Source organism: Pagrus pagrus, assembly GCF_965226575.1.
Source record: "Pagrus pagrus genome assembly, chromosome: 13".
Classification (NCBI taxonomy): domain Eukaryota; kingdom Metazoa; phylum Chordata; class Actinopteri; order Spariformes; family Sparidae; genus Pagrus; species Pagrus pagrus.
Genome location: NC_140197.1, coordinates 30,468,950 through 30,489,592, shown reverse-complemented (window position 1 = coordinate 30,489,592; position 20,643 = coordinate 30,468,950). Strand labels below are relative to the sequence as shown.

Sequence of the window (20,643 nt, the reverse complement as noted above, 5' to 3'; positions counted from 1 at the left end):
AGAGAAGCTGTTGTTGAAGTTTAAACCTGTTTGTCTTGTGGTTTATATGAAGTACAGTAGTTGAGTAAATGTACTTGGTTACACTCCGAGCAGATATCAGTCAGCACAGCCAGTACTTTTGCTGATACTCCAAGAGTCCAAGTATTTCTTAAGTAATAACACTTCTGTACATTTACTAGAGTTTTAAACTTGTAATGGATTACTTTTACATTGTGGTATTGTCAGTGTCGTAAAGAAGTAACCAAAAGCCAGACTTGAATAAAAGTAAGATAACGTTAAAATATTATGTTGGTTAAAGTGAAAGTCACGCTTGAATAAAAGTCTTAAAGTATCTGATATTAAATGTACTTTAGTATAAAAAGTACAAGTATCCTTAAATCCAAACACTTCACAAACTCTGGACCTTATTGTCCCTCACGTGAGCCCGTAGATTTCAGGGGAAGCTGGTGAGAAAAGAAGCGACCTCTGCATATTATCCAGTGTCCATTTATTTATTTATCATTCACTACTTTAAGTCTAAACATTTTTTTTTTAAGAAATTCAAGTATTTGTCGGGAACACAAGTCAAAAAACAAACAAAAAACTTTTTGCTAAAACGAAGACAAAACATCTGTTTAAAACATCAGTTTCATATTTAGAATAATAAAAACATCAAGTTTCTTTTCATAGAAGAAAAACGAGTCTAATCTCTACAGATGACCAGCCGTCTTTCTGTCCGTCCGTCCGTCTCTGCTTCCCTTCAACGTCCGCCGGCTGAAGACTGAACAGACGAGAGCTGAAACACTCGTCAGCTGATCTCTGATCAGTGTGCAGGGAGGGAGAAGACCAAACAGGTCATCTAGTTTAAAAAACTGCTCCTCACCTGGAAGGATCTCTACCAACACAACAACAGAAAAGAAAGAAAAGAAAAGGAAAAGTCCAAGAGGGAAAAGTTTTGATTCACTGTTCCCTAAATCTTTACGCTTCAGCTTCAAATAACAAACGTTCCCAAATTACCTCAATGGATGAATCAGCTTCCTTTTTTACATTTATTCATCATTTTAATTGATTTTAAATGTCAAAGACTCGAGTTACAGCTCTAATCGTCTTCTGTCCAAACACACCAACAGATGTTCAGTTTTTTTAAACATTTCACTGACATCATCTTTCCCTCGACTTCACAGAAGTGATTTAGTTCCCAAAATGTCGCCACAAACGGGACTCGAGATGTAAACTTTGTTCATCCGCCTTCACAAGAAAACCCAAAACTTTCAAACGAGACAATCAGAATATTTTAGTTCTTTATAGACTCGATGTTCAAAATAAAGAATCGATCGTGGGATTAATTATCGATTAAACGCTGCAGCTGCAGGTTAATTTCATCTGTGTGATGGGAGTCAAAGTGTAAATCCACAGTGGGAGTGATGAAGACAAGGAACCAATTCTTAAAATAGCAGAAAATTAAGTCGTCATTTGAGGGAACTAGTTTAAAAAAAATGGAGGAAATGAATTAGAATTGAGGGAACTAATCCAAAACAATTGGAGGAATAAAGTAGTAATTGAGGGAACCAATTCTTTAAGTTGGAGAAAGTTAATTGGTAGTTTGAGAGAACAAAGTCAGCAATTTGAAGAAATGAAGTAATTTGAGGGAACTAATCCATCAAGACACAAATTATACCAATAATTCTACACCAATAAGTTTATTTCAGGTCGTAACGTTTCAGTCATGATCAAAATGAAACGTCACCACTTTAAAAACAACCACTGATGAACTAACAAACGTTTCAATACGACAGCGCAGATGTTCAACCGCTGTTCTGATATTTTGAGGGAACAATCATCAAAACGTTCTCTTGGCCTTTTGTAAAAATCTAATCAGATCACAACAAACAAAAACAAAAACTTCTAATAAAAATCACTTCCTAAGATGAATTAAATAAAAATTACCACAAAATGTACGTTTGCGTCATCGTCGACAAACTCAACCATTGCACAGCATTCAAACCCAGATGCTCTCCATGGGATAATAAATATACACATGCAGATATACAAGTCAGGTAACGTGGCAGCCTCGTGACGAACAGAGACTCGCTGTGTGTTCCTGGAGAAGAGGAGCTGAGGTTTCAGGAAACTGTCAGGGACCAACGAGGACGCTCAGGGGCCCCGCGGCTCAGGGGCCCCGCCTGCTGGAGGTTCAGGGCATGTACAAGAAAAAAAACCAAAACCTTTCAAACACACGATCCAGGAAGTGAGGAACTGAACCAGGAGCTGAAGCTTCCTTCAGTGTGTTCTCAGGAAAAGGAACCAAACGTGGATTTAAAAAGAAAAACAGCCTGTTAGAGACCGAATCGTTAACGTGTGACGAGACAAACTGCTGCGATGTTTGAATGTTGAGGTGAAACTAGTTGAGCCTCTTCGAGAAAAAGTTCCTGAGATCCTAAAAAAAAAAAAAGGTTCCTGCAGTCAAACAGGGGCCGGACGTCTCAGAAACCAGAGGATGGTGCTGATGGATCTGCATGTTTGTCACAGCTGTCAAAGCAGGAACTTAACTTCCACTCAGTTTATCTCCATGAACATGAACCTGCACAGACTGGAGACGTTCTGCAGACATCTGGTCTCTGCAGCGACATCACAGGCATTTATTTATTTCAGTTCTGATGTTGTTCCTCAGAATTGTGACTTATGTCTGTGTGATAATTTCAATATTTGTTTTACCGACATTTAACCTCACAGAGCTGCTGGTGCAACTCTGCCTCTATCGGTCCGTTTGTTTGTCACTTTGATGGTTTAATGAATTAATCTTAAGAGTTTAAAGGCCTTTAAAGTAAAAATTCTGCCATTTTTCTCAGATTAAATCACACTCGCCTTCATCTTCTTCTGTATCCAAAGTGTTTAGACAACATCTGTTTTGAGTCTAAATGTGATTTGGATCGCAGCTTTAAGGCAAATTAAGATCCGAGCCACAATTTCCATATTAGACAAATTAGTTTTAGAGAGTCGGAGCGTCTTTGAACGCATCACAGTGGAGATCTGCTCCGTATGGCTTCAGATGGAGATGATAACAACAGCTGGACACAGCTGGTTGGTAAATACATTTTTTTTTGTTGGACAGAAAATTAATCGGAGCTTTGACATTAATGTTTCAGACGTCAGCTCGAGCTGCTGATGTTTGATCAACCAAACGTTCGATTAAGTTGATTCAGTTACAAAGATTTTAGTCAGAATACAAATGTTGTTTTTGAAAAGAAAAAGATTCTGAGAGAACGAATGCTGTAAATTAAACTGAAATAAGAAAAATATAGAAAACTTTGCCTTCCTGGTCATTCATGTACAGATTTCTGAGTTTTCCAGGTGAAATATGGTGCACCTGAATGCACCATCGGATCGATTTGAATCAGAAGTTTCACGTCTGTGCAGGTTCATTTTCCCTGAACTCAAACAAGCAGCTGGAAAATCAAACTTCCAGGACGATTCGTTAAACTGACGGAAGCAAAGTCGACACAATTTAACGGGTTAAACATGCAAAACCACCAGCACGCTCAAATTCAACCAATCAGACGTCACCGTGTCACCTGAGTGATGACATTAAAACATGATCCATCAGTTTGTCGTCACAGAACAGAAAAGCTCTTCATCACACCACGACAGAGCCGACACTCTTCTACTAAACTTCTTACAGTGGAGAATCTGATCATCCGATCCAGGATCAATACTGGAGCGTCCTCACGTAGCTTTGTACAATTCATAGTCTGTTTATAACGGGACACCTGAGCCTTAAACTAAAAAACAGGAACTAAAACAACAAACTGGAGAACAGAAACAAAAACAGCAGCATTTCACCGACAACATCTCAAAAACCTCACGCTGATTCTGAGCGGCGGGGCGAGAGACGAGGAGCGAGCACGAGGTAAAACAACCATCTGGAGGAATGACGATAAAGTTGTGACGGGAGGGTTACAGATATGCACATCAGTTCTGGTTTTGTTTTTTTTGTCTTTCCAGGGTTTGAGGTAACCGAGACGGCCGCAGACCTGCAGAGGAGTCGCTTCAAAACTAAAAGGGTGGAGACACACACTCTTCAACAAACACTCAATAAATTAAGAAATAAAAAAAGAAACCATCAGCGCCGTCGTTTCTCCGCTGGTGGGACAAAAAAGTCGAGGCCGAGGAGGTCAGCAGGTAAAACGATCAGTCCACACGGTGTTCAGATGAGACGCGACGAGACGGGAGGGACAGGAACAGCCAAATGTTTAAGTTTCGGCATCTTTCCGTCAAATTAAAACACTTAAAAGTCACAATTTCCTGTCATATTTTTCAAAATAAAATCACACAGACTTGCGGGGGAATGACTTCCTGTTTTTAAAGACGGCAGAAACGACAGACGGCTCACCGCGATGAAGAAACAAACAAAGCCGAGTGTGTGTGTGTGTGTGTGTGTGTGTGGAGATCTGTGGTTAAAACCTGCTACATCTGTTAGATTGCATTATTATCGCCGTGTCGACGCACGCAGACGCCGCGCGATGACAGGAAACACAGTGAGTGAGTGAGTGATGCGTTCAAATGCAGTTCGGAAAAAAAAGGAAAAACTTGGAGGTGTTGGCGGTTAATGATGTCGTGTTGTTTGGCGGGTTATTACGTCCGGGAGCTCGACACACACCGATCTGAACGTCGTCCTACAGCAGAAGTCTGATATCAGTGTGTTTATCGCTTGTTTAAATTAAACCATATTGCACAGGGCTGGAATGACTTCAAAAATCAACTAAGCAACAATCTACCAAACAATTAAAACCATTATTTCTCAACTAACATAGATGGAAAAACCCAATCTAGTACCGAGTTCAGTTATTTTCCTCTTTCTTCAGCAGCATTTTCTTTTTTTTTTTTTTTTTTTAATTCAGCACCGAAAACGCCTCGAGCATCAGCTGTTTGGGTCGTTTCGAAAAGGAAAGCAGTCGTTCTCAGATTCTGGAAACTTTGTAGGAGGAGACAACGAAGGGAGGATTTTCAGGAGGAGCTCAGGTGGGTCGGGTGTTTATTCTCTCTGGTGGTTGGATGAGTCGTTTCCCTCCGCGTCCTCCAGAAGAAGAGAGAGAGAGAAAAAAAAAAAAAGACCCAAACTCTTCGGTATTTTCAGATGCTGCGGCCGATGAAATCCTTTCAGACTGCTGTCGCTCCTCGAGAGGAAGAGGAGGAGCGTTCATCTCTCCTCCTTCCTGGACACCTTGGACGAGTGCCACGCAGTCGACCTGGCGACACAAACAGGAGATAAAACATTTGTCCGTCAGTTTAAGACATTCAGATCACAGAGTGTTCAGACTGGAACACAGAACAACAACACTGTCGTTTCTTCACCCTGTTCATAATGTTGTAAACTACAGCTCTGTCTACAAATCTTACTCCTTTAAAAATACTACCTTTAAAGAAGAACTACTTTTACTTTTTGTATTCGAGTCTTTGTGTCACATCAGTTTTCACTGATCACATCAGAGACGAAGAAAATAATCCACCATCCAACAGATTTGAAATCCTGTTTCACATCCAAAGAAAACACGTCTGTTGGAGGTCGACTACACACTGAATGTGTTTGCTTCACGTCTCGAGTTAAAGGCTCGAGTCCCTTTTCTCTTTTAGAAGACAACTGATTTGTCTCAGTGCAAAGCTAACAGCTAACAGCTAACAGCTAACAGCGGACAGACTGAATCAGATCTTGGAAACATAATCCTTCATGACGAGCTCGTCCTCTTCCTCACCTGATGAAGGTCTTGAAGGCAGCACTCTGAGGGTTGATGCACAGCGGCACTCGTTTGCCCTGCTGGTGCTCCGTGATGAAGCGATGGATTAACTCTGACGTGGGGACAGAACAGCAGGATTTAAATCACAGGGTCACAGAACGAGGGTCAAACACTGGTTACGGGACAGGAAGTGACCCGTCGTACCTTTTCCCTGCCACACGGACAGCAGGCTGTTCTCGTAGCTGTGGCTGAACGGACGCTCGGCGACCGGCTCGAAGTCCCGGGTGTAAACTCGGCCGCTGGGAACGGAGTAGCAGCACTGACACATGCAGGTGTGGTAACGCAGGCGACCTTCGTCCAGGTACGGGTGGGACAGAGCGTCGCTGCCGGAGATCCGTTTAGCCTGGAGACAAACGCGGGTCGGACAGGCGGGTTGAGACGAGGTGAAAACATGCAGAAACTCTGTGAGAACTTTTATTTTGTCAGCTGAAGACTTTCAGCACAAACATTAAACATTAAACAGTGTGAAGAGTCAAACCTTCTGAACTCACCGGATCAAAGACCAGCATCCGACAGAGCAGGTGCACCGCCTCGTGTGTGGCGCCGTCAGACAGCATGTAGAGCACCGACAGCGACGGCTGCAAAACAAACACATTCTTCATCAGGCGCATCAGAAAACGCTGCGTCTCTGCCGTCAGTTACGTTTAATGAAACACAGCAGAGCCTCTGGTCTCATGTCAGAAATGACTGAAAGACTTCAGAGCTGGAAAATAATCTGAGATATCAGAGATTTGATTTCCTGCAGAGCTGCAGGTACGTTTACTTTCATTGTTGATTGATCGATCAGATGTTCGGTCTCTAAAATGTCAGCAAATGTTGAAAAATGTCGATCAGCGATTCGTATTCAGTTCACCGTCACACAAACCAGGAAATATTCACATTTTAGAAGCCGACAGAGAATTTTCCTTAAATTATGACACAAATCAACTGATGTATTAACTATTAATTGACAACTAATCAATGCATTGTTGCAGCTCTAATTTCCAGTGAAAGATTAAAATGTTAAATGTACAAGTGCTTAATCAAATGTAAAAATGTGACCCCAGTTTATCTTAAAATTATAAAACGCTGCAGGGGTCACACCGCTCTGTCACTGTGTTTTAAACTGTGTTCTTGTTTTAGTTTTGTTACGTCCTGTTGTGGATTTTTTACCTCTGGTGATCAATAAAACATTCAATAAATCTTATCCCTTTTAGATTTACGGAGCTTTTTATCTGGACCTGTGAATAAAAAGTTCTCCTGCTGCAGACTGTGACTCTGATGGTTTTCTGCCCCCTGGTGGCCAAAAACCAACAAAGCAGCTTTAAGTGTTGATGTTTTGTCTTCAGGTCTTCAGTGAGACCTGAAGCTCCGCCCGTTCCTGTCCCCCCATGGACCCGATTGATAAAGCTTTGTCTGGTAGTGATGAGACAGATGATGTATTGATCCTGTTTGTCAGTCAAAGACAGTTAACGAGACGACAGAGGCATCACTCTGTGACACTGACAGCTAATTTACTGCTGTTTTGTGGCATCGTTGAGATTAAACTAATTAATCTGTCTTTATATTCAGAGCAACAAACTGGAGATAAAGATGCAGAAGTTTGGAGGCTGCTGGTTCAAATTGTCTGATACGTATTTAATCAACCTTTCACATATTTTTCTTCTCAGCATTAATTAAACCGACACTCAGCTCCGTCTGCGACTCCTCACACGGTTATTTATATCTTTAATTACGCGCAAATGTTAAAAGCTATAAAAAAAAACAAACACTTGAACACGAGGCAGCAGGAAGTTTCTGCTCGGTCGAGGTTCTCTGGTGTTTTCTGTCGGCGGTGTCGGAGGCGGGCTCGGCGTGAGCGGACCACGCAGTCACGTACCGGTTTGTGCGGCCCCCTCAGGATGTGGGCTCTGGCTCCTTCACAGGCCGACGCCAGGGCCGACAGAGGAGGCGTTCCCAGCAGGTCTGTGATCAGATCCAGCTGGAGCAGAACGGGAGGAACGAGTTACAGACAGTTCTGGGACAAGTACTCAGATTACACTCAAGTATTACTCAAGTATAAATAATCTTTACCACTAAAATGTAGAAACTTTGTGGAAAAGTAAAAGTCCTGCATTCATAAGTACTAGCGTCAACATATGCTCAAGTTCTCCAGGACATAGTGAAGACATCCAGTCCGACCCACACACAGGTCCAGACGGACGGGTCAGGGTGGAGCCCGTCTCACCTGCTGGATGGGGCTCTGAGCCTGGAAGAGGATGCGTCGTCCCAGCAGCTCGGCGAAGATGCAGCCCACTGACCAGACGTCGATGGCCGAGCCGTAGTGTCGGCAGCCCATCAGAACCTCCGGCGCTCTGTAGTACTGCGTCACCACTTCCTGGGTCATGTGGCGCGACGGGTCGGGCTCCTCCACCCGCGCCAGCCCGAAGTCACAAATCTGACAGAGACAGAGTTAAAGTTCAGTCGAGCTAAAACACACGACGCAACCTGAACTGGCTCTGATATAAACCTTCACAAGCAACAAGGTGAGCAGTCGGTGCATCAAACACATTATGTAGCAGGAAGTCGGACGTCAGGGTCAGACTGAGGTTCTGACTGGTGGTCGTAAAGTTTTACCTTCAGCAGACAGTTACTGTTGACCAGCAGGTTTCCAGGTTTGATGTCTCTGTGCAGGATCCCAGCAGAGTGCAGGTACTTCAGACCTGGAGACAACAAACACACTTATTAATCATCAATAATACATTTCATCCACACGCAGCACGTCTTCTTCCTCATGTGTGCCGGACTGATCAGAGCGGCTACATGAGACCTGAAGCAGCTTTCTGCCTGCAGAGGAAACAGGAAGTCGTCGTATTAAACTCAGACTTGGTGTCAAAACAGCCGTGTTGGTTTAAATGTTTATCTTGACTGGTGGCACAGCTGAGACGCAACTTTTTAAATCTCAAATGTAACTAAAGTGAGGAGAAGGAGAAGAAGAAGAAGAAGAAGAAGAAGCTGCAGCTGAAGACAATTTTACAAGTCAATAACAATTAAATTCACATTAAAACAACATTTTGGAAAACTGAAACTTTTTTCTCAGTTTAGTGGAAGGAAATGTCAACTATCATACATCATACATATTTATCTCGGGTACAGAACTCTACCTGATCAGTGTTGTTTAAAATAAATAAATAATTAAATCTCAGGTTTATAATCAAGTCTCATGTTTGTCAGGACTCAATATGTTAGGAAATTATAATAAAATGTCTTTTCACTCTGCTAAGAATCACTGTGATAATAATCAGTAAATTAATTTATAGGCGATGAAGCTGCAGATATTCAGTCTTTGTCCTCAGTGACAGTAAATGAAATATCTTCTGGTTGATGATCAGATGAAACAATCACTGTGAAGAGTTCAGGAGGACGTTGTGTCCGTTTTAATAAGCAGAGTAATCAATAATGAAAATAACAGCCCAGATATAGACGGACTAAATATAACACTGCTGCCTCTCTGCTGCTCAGCTGACACGTGTCCACTCACCTCGGAGGATCTGATAGAGGAAGACCTTGATGTGGTCGGTGGTGAGAGGCTGAGGAGACACGATCACTTTGTGGAGGTCGCTCTGCATCAGCTCTGTGATCACGTAGCTGCGGGGAGATTCGCTGTCAAGGAACAGAAACAGCTCACACACGGACGACCTCCGCCTACACCGACACACCACTCCTCCCAGCTCAGGTCTCGTTTTAGGTTTGTGTCAATACAACAAAGAGGATCGTGAACACGCCGCGTTAAATATACACCAGCGGCCGCCGGACTCACACCAGCAGCGAGGAGCTGGATTTAGACCTGAGCTGCTAAATTAAGTGGAGGAAAAGGAGGACGTGATGGGGACAATTAAAAGAAGAGAAACTGGGACAGAAGGTGTGAGGAAGTAAATGTATGTGATGTGTCTATATGAAGCCCGACCCTGCTCTGATCAGCTGTTTTCTCACATATAAACGAAGGATACATTTCCTCGAAGCAGTCGATCTGTGGCGGCTGCAGAATGTCCAGCGCTGATAAAACCTGCAGACACAAAACATTTAGTTTCTTTAACACGTCATCAGCTACAGTCAGCTGCTGCCGCTGCGTCCCGTCCTTACGTTGTCGTGTTTGAAGAAGCAGAGCATCCTCAGCTCTCTGAACACCCTCTTACAGGAGACCAGGTTCTGGAAGACATTAGGCATCTTCTTCAGCGCCACCTTGCGGCCGTCACGTGGGTCTGTGACCGACCTGCGAGAGAGCGAGCAGGACAGGAAGTTTAACGCACGTTCGACAAAGTTAACTTTTACTTCAACGAGCCAAAAGCTCTTCAAGTTCAACGACAGCTCAGAGTTAATCAGCAGCGTGATGAATCATCGGAGGTGTTTCAGGAGGAAGTTTTTGGTGTTTTGCTTAAATATTCTCAAAATAGCTGCTGATGAACGTTCAGTAGGTCGACTAGGACTGATTCATCAAGTCGCTTCAGCTCCACTAATCAAACGCAGACTTAATTTGATGGATTACTGAGTTCCTCTGATACGAGGGTGTTTGTTCTGGAGAGCCCGGCTCCAAACGGCTCGTCTGTCCCCAGACCCGAGATCACAAACTGAGCTGAAAGATGTTTTGTGCAATCGACCTTTAGTTTGGCAGCTTCAGTGAAGATTGTGGCATTAAAGGGTGTAAATAACATCTTTTCAATCAATCTGGAGCCATTCGATGTTTTTTTGCTGCAACACTGTTTTGAGACGGTGGCTGATGTTTCACTTTTGGGTGAACTGCTCCTTTAACCAACGTGAGGCTGTTCCTCTTTTCTTTGTCTCACATGATAATAAACTGAACAGATTTGGGTTTTGGACAAACACAAGCATTTTGAGGCCATCGTGTTGAGCTCTGGAAGTCTGATGGACGTTTTTCGTTATTCTTGATTTATAATCAAAACTTTAATCACCTGATTGAGGAAACGATCAGCTGATTACTCATGAATGATAATTATCACCAGTCGGAGTCAGAAGATGCAGAAATTCAGGATCTTTGTATCTATTTTTTGTATGTTTCCGCTCAGTTACTGCAAACACACATCGTCTTCAACAACCTGGATCAGATCAGCTGACACACAGGCTGCTGATGAAGGTTCTCAGTCAGGTTCTGGTGACTCTCAGTCCGGTATCGCAGTCAACTGGACTTGTTTTAGTTTGTTGAAGACGTTTCACGTCTCATCCAAACTCAGTGTGGGAGTGTCCTCACAGAGTCGGTAAGGACACGTGTGAGCTGGTCCTGAGGGACCCAACAGGCCTTCATGTGGGTTGCCAGGTGAGCCCAGGTGTGAATGGTGACACCCTGTGAGGACACTCCCACACAGAGTTTAACACCTGCGACTCCTCCAGTCAGTGAGAGGTGAAACGTCTTCAATGAACTGAAACAGGTCCAGTTTCCTACCATACAGAACTTTCAGGCTGGTTTACAGGACACCTGATGGTCCCTGTGACAAACTGTCTCCTGATGAACACAGGAAACAGCACCGGGCTGTGACCGGGCCAGCAGGACTGCAGGGTGGCACCAGAACACTGGCTCGGTCCTGAATAATGTATATTTACCAGACAACACCAAATGCGCCATAACCGATGGGTCGGTCCGGCTCCATCTCTGCGGGGCTGGGCACCTCGCTGGCCGGGTTGCTGTAGGGCTGAGGCACCGCTGCTCCGCCGCCGGTGCTCCCTCCGAGGGCGGTGGGGTGACGAGGGGTTCCTGCCGGGGCAGTGGGTCCGGTCAGGCACGGCGTGGCGCTGAGGCCCGTGGAGGGGGCTCCGCAGGAGGAGTTGACACAGAAATACTTGTGGCCCAGCTCAGAGCCCGGAAACAGGTCCCCGCAGACGGTCTGCCGGCCTGCGCCGTGAAATGCCATCCTCTCCCCGAAACAGTCCGCTGAGTGCACCGAGCTGCTGCTGCTGCTGGCCGGCTAGGCGCGGAGGAAGCTCGGCTCGTCACTCAGCATGATCCATCAGTGTCCTGTGTGCAGACAGGACAGACTGAGCCTGATATGTAACAGCACCGACTGAGCCTGATGTATCACATGACAGACTGAGCCTGATGTAAACAAGATAAAGCAGAGCTGCCGTGTTCACAGCGCAGCACGATGCTAACCCACCAAGCTAACACGTACAAAACACATTAAAAGTCTGGAGCGTGTCGGTTTAAACACACGTAGATTCATCAAACACGTCCCTGGATGTGTTTTAACGGCTAACAGACGGATCACAGGTCCAAACACTTTAATCGCAGAGATAATTAATCTTTGTTTGTGTCGAGCGGCTCTTACCTGGTTAGTGAAGCTGCTCGGTTAACTCTGCTAACAGCACCCAGCTAGCTAACGATGCTCAGCGACGTCTCCAAAATATGAAAAAATTAAAAGTCCCACCCGATGTGAACCTCAGCCAGGCAAGCTGCAGAGTAATTCTCACCAACACGAGCATGTGCGTTAACGTTACTGCCTCTCCGTTTGAAATGACTGATATAAAAAAAATGCCCTGCCGTCAGCGAGCAGCTAGCTACCTGCTAACCAGCTGTTCCAGCTAATAGGTTAACCCGATGATGTCTGTGACCCATATAACGATCATCGGTCGGGTACGGTGACCTAGCTACACATTTCAGTAGAAATCCTTCTCCTGGTGACTTAATTTAACCGAATTACAAACAGAACTCGGTTAATCAGTGAACGTATGGCACGAAAAAATCCCCAAAAGGCGAACAATCCGAGTTGGATGCTCGTCGGCGGAGCTCTGCTCCCCGGCTCCTGGAGCTAGCTGGATTGTTAGCTTGCACTGTGATGTAGCTGACCAGCTAGCGGCTGCTAGCTCCGGACTGCTCGCTAGCTGGTCATCGCTTCGTCATATCCACAGAATGAAAGTCCCATAAAGGCAGCTGTTTGTGTTCTCCGGATGAATATGTCTCATCCAGCAGGCCCTCGGTGTTATGTTAAACCAGCCGGGTTTCCAGTCGCGTTTGCAGCGACAGCTACAGCTAGCTGGCTAGCTCATGAAGTAGGAGGAGCTGGTAAAGCCGGGTGGGGGAGGGTTGGAGCTTTTCACCCCGCTGTAAACAATGCTAACGCTAACTTAGCTTCACGTAACCACCTGAGACGATTAAGATAAAGTGCATAATCACCCAGACGCCCATTAAGATCACCTCCACTTGAATCCACACATGCATTTTACTGCCTTTTAATACAGTAGTAACGAGGCGCTATGCACTATGCATCAAGTACAATCAATATGCACAGCCACAGAAATGTGTCACCAAGGTAGCTACAAAGTACAATTTACCTTTTCCAAGAATTACAAATCAGCATCCAGCGTTAAGAGCAAAGATCATAACGTATGAAGCAGAGAAGTTATGCAACATTCAATGTTCATGGAGAATATACACAAACAACTAGTAGTTTGCCTTTATCAGCTTTATAAAAGTGTATTTACATGATGGCCCGTCTGAGACACTTGTTCCCGTCCTGTCAGGGGTCCCTGCTCCCAGGAGCCTGACGAAGGCAAACTGGAGACTTTTGTCATAAATTAGGGGAGAAACTGAGATAATTCATCCTCGAGGTCTTCAGCTCAGGTTCCTCATTATAAACAAACACACATATCATGAAATATAAATGATCTAAAAACAGCAAACGGCTTTACAAAATCATGACGGGCTGTGCAGGTCAGGTGGAAATCAAAACATGACATGATGGCAAATACAAACAGCTAACTGCTAAAAGCCATGAGGATAAAAATACACATTAATCTTCCTTTTGAATGAATGAGCAGAGGTTTCCTTATTGTCTAACCCACAGTCTCTTCCCTGGCCCCGACTCGTCCGGTCTGCAGGACGCTGTACAGTGTGAAACATGTACAGTGTTCGTGGCAGGTGAGCTGTTCAACGCTGCTGATGGAGCTGGAGACAAAGGTGAGAGGACGTCCTCGTGACACCAGGAGCCACGCTGAGGAGGACAGACGACCTCCGGCAGCTTCTCCCGCTCGGTGTCCTGTGTTGGCAGTCTGGTTAGGAAAAATCTGCAAAATGGAAAAATGGATTATGTTTTGAATCAGCTGATCGTGCTGCAGACGTGGTTTAAGAAGTTTCTAATAATGTTTGGATACTTTTATTCAGCTTTAAAGGAACAGTTCACCCAAAACAATAAAAATCAGTCATTAAGAGTGCGTTCATGGGACGTAGGAATAATCAAAACATATTTCCAACTGGGAGAAGTCACGTGAGTCAGAGCGACAACTCAGAAAGTCAGAGAAGATCTAGTTTACAGTCAGGCTCAGTCATCGTCTCCTCCTGATGATGTATAGTCAGGCTCAGTCATCATCTCCTCCTGATGATATAAAGTCAGGCTCAGTCATCGTCTCCTCCTGATGATATAAAGTCAGGCTCAGCCATCGTCTCCTCCTGATGATATAAAGTCAGGCTCAGCCATCATCTCCTCCTGATGATATAAAGTCAGGCTCAGCCATCGTCTCCTCCTGATGATGTAAAGTCAGGTGAAGTCTCGTAGTCCACAGAACATTTCTGGAGCTTCACAGTAAAACAGAGTTGCAGCGTTCTGCTGAACACCTGAAGCAGCTGGAGATGATTTAAACATCAGATGTCTCCATGCAGCTCGTCTGCTGTGATCACAGAGATCACAACCTGATCTGAGGAGACCAGATTTACACCCTCAGCTGTGGTCGAGCTCGTGCTAACACTGTTAGCTCAGCAGCTGAAGAGAAGATTTCAGGATGTAAGTGACGTCACGTCAGATGTTACAGACTTCATGCAGGAAGCGGGAACTCTTCTCTGCAGGCGTCTGAATGATGTGTTCGTCTCTCACACACTGAGGAGGACGAAGCTCAGAAGTTCAGCAGATTGAAATCGTGATGGTTTGCTAGTATGACCACCGACTGACAACTAACAGCAGGTTTTACACCAAAGTAGTCATCAAGTGAGTCAGACTACCCACAATGCAACCTGAGCACTGACAGTTCACTCAGCGTTGGGGTGTGTGATGCAGCAGACATCTGTTTTTCTCCACGGCAACAGATTTATAACTTTTAGTCTTCAACCGACACGTTTTATTCCTGAAACAGCTGCTGGAGAGAAACAGAAGAAGAACGAGGTTCAAACGCACCTGGATCGGACGCCGTCTTCTGGCTCCTCCTCTGCGCCTCCTCCTTTGCCTCCATTTAACCAACTCCCCCGCCTCCACCCCCAGCCCCACCCGTCCCTCCCCAGCCTCCCCCCCTCGCCCGTCCAGCGTGCTAGCTGTGGGGCTGGGGGGCGATACTGGAGCAGTCAGTTACCAGCAGTCCCACTGTGCTCGCACTGGACACAGTGACAGCCACGCTGGTGGTGCCCACGGGGCCCGCGCTCGTCTGGTCGGGGGTGGGGTCGCCCTGGTTGGCGTGGGTGCCCATGTGACCCTGGAGCTGCGTGGCCGTCTTGCACTGCACGCCGCACAGCTGGCAGAGCAGCACGCCGCCGGCCCCCGTCCCGCCGAAGCCCCCTCGCGCCCCGCCGCTCTCCTTCCACTCCTGACCGTGATGCTTCTGAGCGTGGACACGCAGGTAGGTGAGCGTGGTGAAGCCTGGAACACACACACACACACACACACACACACACACACACACACACACAGGCTGAGTATGTTTCGTTCACAGCAGGACTACGTGTCAGTGTGATGGTCAGAGGTACGTGGTGACGTCGCTGCGACTCACTGCGGTTGCAGAGGTGACAGGCGTGGTGCTGCGACTGGTTGTGGACCCTCATGTGGTCGGTAATGTAAGCGGCAGACAGCAGCTTCCCACAGATGTGACACGGCACCTTCTCCTCGTGACGGATCAGGTGGGCGCGAAGACGATCCCGCGTGGCGAACGCTGACGTGCACGTCTGTAGAAAACAACCAGACAAACATGAATACATTCAGTAAGACACAAAGACTGACAGACAACAAGGCAGGTATGAAGTCCAGCCTACAAACAACCACGATTACAAAACAGCTGACGCACTGAGGACACGCAAGATCTGATCACTCAGACCTCGTTCTTTAGGCAGCGTGTCCTGGACCACATGAAGGACCACTTACTCAACTGATGAAGAAGAAGAAGAAGATGCTGATGTCAGCAGTGAACATCTGTGAAAGCACTGTTTGTTTAAACTAACTACTGAACCAGTAACCTCAACATCACCAGACTCCCTTTACAAATGAGGTGATTTGATTTCATGAGGAGAAACTGAACTAACTTTGTGAAACACTTTCTACAACAAGTTCTGAATCATTGGAGCTTCATGTGAATTCAGCATTAAATGAAAACATGAAGTTGTTTGTTTCCTTGTTAAAAGTGTCAGTTTGCGTCTTGAAGCTATTTGAAGACGCTGATTTCACCATTTAGACCAAATTTACTGAAGAATATAACACATTGATGTGAAGGAGGTCACTGGAGACACGTTTTCTGTCAGTCAGCAGACACATGAAGACGTTACCGTGCACTTGAACGGCCTCTCTGTGGAGTGAACCTGTCGGACGTGGCTGTTGAGGTGGTCCGGTCTGAAAAAAATCCACAAAAACAAAACGGGTCATTACAGACGACTAAATATCTTCACACTAGAAGAACATGAGCAGTGTGGTCGCCTCTTAAAAGAAACAGTAGCAGACAGAACTGCGATGTCGTGAAGAGATAAAAGTGTGAAGGACATGGATTTGGGTCGGTACCGAGAGAAGGCCTTGGCGCAGTGCGGACAGATGTAAGGTTTCTCCACGCCGCCCTGGTGCGAGCGCACGTGGTAGCTCATCCTGTCTTTCCTCTTGAAGCGCTGCTGGCAGATGGGGCAGGAGTACGGCTTCTCGTCCGAGTGGGACAGACGGTGGCGGTTCAGGTGGTAGACGTCTCTGAAGGCCTTCCCGCAGGCCTCGCAGGCGTGGTTCTTCCTCACCTGGTTGGTGTTGGGGTTCGGGTTGGGGTTCTGATTCTGTGGAGCAGCAGAAGTCATGAAGCTTCGTCCAATCAGGTAAGAGAAGAGATCTCTACATGATGCATGCACATGAATAAAAAACCCTGAACTGCCCTTTAATGACGGTCTGTGATGAACCCACCGTTTCCATGGAGCCCACGACCACAACAGCTGCCTGGATGGGTTGAGGCGGTGCAGCCATGGTTACGGTTGCCGGGGCGATGGACACAGAGACCGGCTGGCTCTCTTGGTCGGCGTGCTGGCCGGGCTGGGGGAGGGCGTCGGGGACGGCGGCGGTGGGGGGAGGGGGAGGCTGGGTGGGCAGGGTGAGGTGGAGGAGGGAGAGGGGAACCATCTGCTTCTCCACCCGGGCCACCTTCCCCGCCTCCTCCTTCTCTCGGGTGGCTCGGTCCTTCATCTTGATGCCCGTGTGCACCGACTGGTGCCGCCGCAGGTTGTAGCTGTTCTTGAACTCCTTGTTGCAGGTGGCGCAGATGTGGGCCGGCCGGCTCGGCTTGGTGAGCGGCTTGACTGACGGACGCAGAGAAGAAACATAAACTTTGATTTAAACTTTATAATTCAGTCGAGTTTAAAGTGAGAATCAAGGTCACGTTTATTTTGTTGTTCAGATGTTTGTTAATGGAGGTATAAAAAAAAACAATATTTATTTTCCATATATTTGCCTTAATATACTTATTATTGTTACACTTTCCCTTTCTGCCATCCCCGTTAGCGTTTACATTTTCTTTTTAATCAATCGATCTGCTCCTTTTTTATCGATCAATCATTTTGTCTTTAAAATTCTCTGAATAATAAAATGTCTGTTATAACCTCCCACAGTCCACCGACATGTTTACGGTCGTATTAAGTGATCACATCAGAGAACCTGAAGCTGGAGACTATTTGGCTTTTTTGCTTAAAAATGAATAAACGATGAATCAGTTGTGAAAACAGAACTAAATCATTGATAAATAAACTATATTTACAGGTATTTTTATGATGTGGATCAGGATTACACTTTTTATTCCAGCCTGTTTGTTATAAACCAACGCTGACACTGATTATAGTTTGTTTTTGGATTGAGTATATGCAACAACACAAGCGTCAATAAAACACTGAAAGGAGAAACAAATCATTCTGTTCCAACGTGGCACCAACAGCCTGAATGTCGAGTGATGTTTGTGTTGTAAGTTAATATCTGCCTTCTCAGCGCTCTTCACATCCTCACCAGAAATATTCATGTTACACGTTCAGTGAAGATACAAAGTGTCATCACCTCCGGGCAGGCTCCCGTCTCTAACCCTCCATCGGGGCATAAACACGTCCAGAGAACAAACAACAACAAAAGTAAACAAAGTGGATCTGAGTTGGGCCCCTGTGGTGACAGTGTGAGGCCCCGCCCCTCTCACCAGGTAGCGGCTCCTCGCTCAGGGCGGCGGTGTCGACGGTGGACGGCGGCGTGACGATGTGCTCAGCTGGAGGAGTCTGAGCGGCGCCGGTCAGCTCGGGCAGCAGCTCAGACTGAAGAGGCGTCTCAGGTTGGCTCTGAGTCGACGGCGTCTGCCAGAATTCAACAGGAACATATTTATTAATCTCAGATACACAGCTGAGCCTCGGGCTGGCAGCTTCACAGGTTTTAATACAAACTAAAACAGAAGGAATGTTTTTGCTCCTCCGATCACCTTATTGATCCCACCAGGGTGACGGATCAGCGGGCTGAGACTGGAGGTCCACAACATGACAAAATCAATCTCTGATACTCGATTCATCATTTCAGTCATTTTAAAAGCAATTATGTCAAAAATAATTCTGCTTCCAGCTTCTTGACAGACTTGGATCGATATTAGATAATATTGAATATCGTGATATTTGATGTTATAAGTGATATTTTTCACAATATTGATCTGAATATGAAACAGGTGTGTGATTCTTCACCTGAGAGGAACCGCTCTGACTTTATTACAGTGTTATTTCTCACCTGGCTGACCCTGGAGAGATCAGAGCAGAGGACAGATGAACTCCACTCTGTGATGTTTGAAGGTAAATTAAATGTGTAGCAGTAAAAAGCTAATGCTAGGCTACAAACAGACGACATCACGGTCACATGACTCAAACGTCTCCACCACTGAGCGTCTTACTGCACAATTACTATCCAGGTTTCTATAAACTGATCAATGTACAAGTTGTAAAGTCAGAGTGAGAACAGTGTGTAACTAAAGTGGGCCTGTAAAGACGGACTAGTGAGGAGACGAGTCTCCGTGTTCGCTGTGAGGACGTTTAATGTCCCCGACAACCTCTGTAGTCTCATTCAGACACTTGTTAGCAACCGCTAACTGTTTTTAACACATGAAGAGCTTTATAATTAAACTGTGGGACATTTAATGATGAGTTTTATGTTGGAGAACAAAACGTGTTTATATTTCAGATATTTAACCGAAAAACCGATTAAAAAAAAGCTCAGACTTTGAGAGGAGGACTGGGCGTGCTAACATGCTAACTGATATCTGGGTTTTACGGCTCATTACTGAACCTCTCTCTTTGGGCGGGAAAATATCGTGATATAATATTCTGGGTATCACCGAGTCTAATAAATGAAGCATGCTTGTGTTTTGAACGGTTTGTTGGACAGAAGAAGCATTTGGAAGACGTCACTTTAAAACTTTTTATAGACTAAACGATCTATCAGGAAAACAATCTGCAGATTAATGGATAATGACAGTGATCGTTAGTTGCAGCTCTACACAACAGTCAGGAGTAATGAAGGAGCCCTGGTCACGTCAGTTAATTGTGTATATTCACAAACAAATTAAATTAATCAATTAATCAAGTTACACCAAACTGTAACCAGTGACCCGGGGCCTCGTGGGGCCCCCGAGGGTCCAGAGAACTAATGTTTATATTATTGATAAGTTTCCAAACATAAGTCTAAAGGAGGAGGGAGAGTTACAGGTAAACATCCACCTGAGAGTGAAACCTTCAGAGGACCATGTCCTCCTGAGCACCTGTAACACAGCTGCCAGCTGGAGGAGACCAAACCCGGATCCAGCTTCTCCCTGACCCCTCTGTGACCTGCTCCATCTTTGTTGCCCCCCTCCCTCCTTCTTTACCCCACACAGATGTCAAACACCCCCCGTCTGTGCCCTCCACCAGCCAGCAGCTCCAGCTTCAGTTAACACTCACCTGAAAGAGGAAGTTACTCCAGGAGGTGTCCATCCTGAACACTGCGGGGACCGAGAGCTAACGGCCGGGGAGCAAAGAGGGGAGGGAGGAGGGCAACAGAGCCGAGAAGAAAAGCTCCAACTGCTGCTATGAAAACACAATGTGAGGCCTGTACCGCGGCTCTCCCGCCCGGTTAATTCATGGAAATATATGATGACACCGGACGAGATTTAGCTTAAATACCCAACACTTATCAGGGATTAGGCTGCTATGAGTTATGAATTAATATGGCGATCTGTTGGCGGTAAACAGGCACTGACAAGATGGTTTTGTAAATGCGACAAAATGGTTGGTATCATGCTTTGCTTCTTTAATGGTGCGTTTTAATATCATTTGCTTATGTCTACTGTAATCAAATCTGGTGAATTGCATGCAAAATAGAGAGTATTTGTATACAGAAGATGAGAAGGATGTAGTCGAAACGTGCTAATCATAGTCAGCAGCTGTTCAGGAGTCATTTATTTGCGATAGCTCCAAAAAAAAAAGGCCGCAGCGTCGGGTCCCAAGCCTCGGCGTTGCGTACTGCTCGTCCCCTAACTAGAGCGCTCCTGGTCGGCCGCGGTCCATGGCTCCGCCTCGGTGTTTCAATCGACAGGATGACATCTTTCTCTTTTTTTCACCCCCTCTCCTCACTCCCTCTCGCCCTCCCTCCCTCTCGGTCTTTCTTCCTTTTCTTTTTTTATCTCTTCTTCACCCCCTCTG

The 20,643-nt window shown here is 45.7% G+C and overlaps 2 protein-coding genes and 1 long non-coding RNA gene across 3 annotated transcripts; all 3 read right to left on the bottom strand.

Annotated features, from left to right (window-relative positions):
• Positions 1-1,663: 1,663 nt before the first annotated feature.
• On the bottom strand, positions 1,664-12,803 carry nlk1 (nemo-like kinase, type 1). The gene is made up of 12 exons (XM_084370696.1): positions 12,068-12,803; positions 11,346-11,757; positions 9,873-10,002; positions 9,740-9,795; positions 9,271-9,377; positions 8,367-8,452; positions 7,978-8,187; positions 7,630-7,731; positions 6,263-6,349; positions 5,916-6,114; positions 5,730-5,823; positions 1,664-5,225 (listed from the first exon to the last, which is right to left on the bottom strand). Exons 2-12 carry the CDS (start codon positions 11,651-11,653, stop codon positions 5,177-5,179), a joined length of 1,428 nt encoding a protein of 475 aa, XP_084226822.1. The 5' UTR covers positions 11,654-11,757; positions 12,068-12,803; the 3' UTR covers positions 1,664-5,176.
• A 149-nt stretch (positions 12,804-12,952) lies between these two features.
• Positions 12,953-14,988, bottom strand: LOC311267845. Its single transcript, XR_014623880.1, has 2 exons — positions 14,903-14,988; positions 12,953-13,802 (listed from the first exon to the last, which is right to left on the bottom strand). It is a non-coding gene; the product is annotated as an uncharacterized lncRNA (long non-coding RNA).
• A 35-nt stretch (positions 14,989-15,023) lies between these two features.
• maza (MYC-associated zinc finger protein a (purine-binding transcription factor)) lies at positions 15,024-20,568 on the bottom strand. The gene is made up of 7 exons (XM_084370362.1): positions 19,903-20,568; positions 18,132-18,282; positions 16,865-17,253; positions 16,484-16,740; positions 16,255-16,318; positions 15,489-15,660; positions 15,024-15,358 (listed from the first exon to the last, which is right to left on the bottom strand). Exons 1-7 carry the CDS (start codon positions 19,933-19,935, stop codon positions 15,033-15,035), a joined length of 1,392 nt encoding a protein of 463 aa, XP_084226488.1. The 5' UTR covers positions 19,936-20,568; the 3' UTR covers positions 15,024-15,032.
• Between the last annotated feature and the right edge of the window lie 75 nt (positions 20,569-20,643).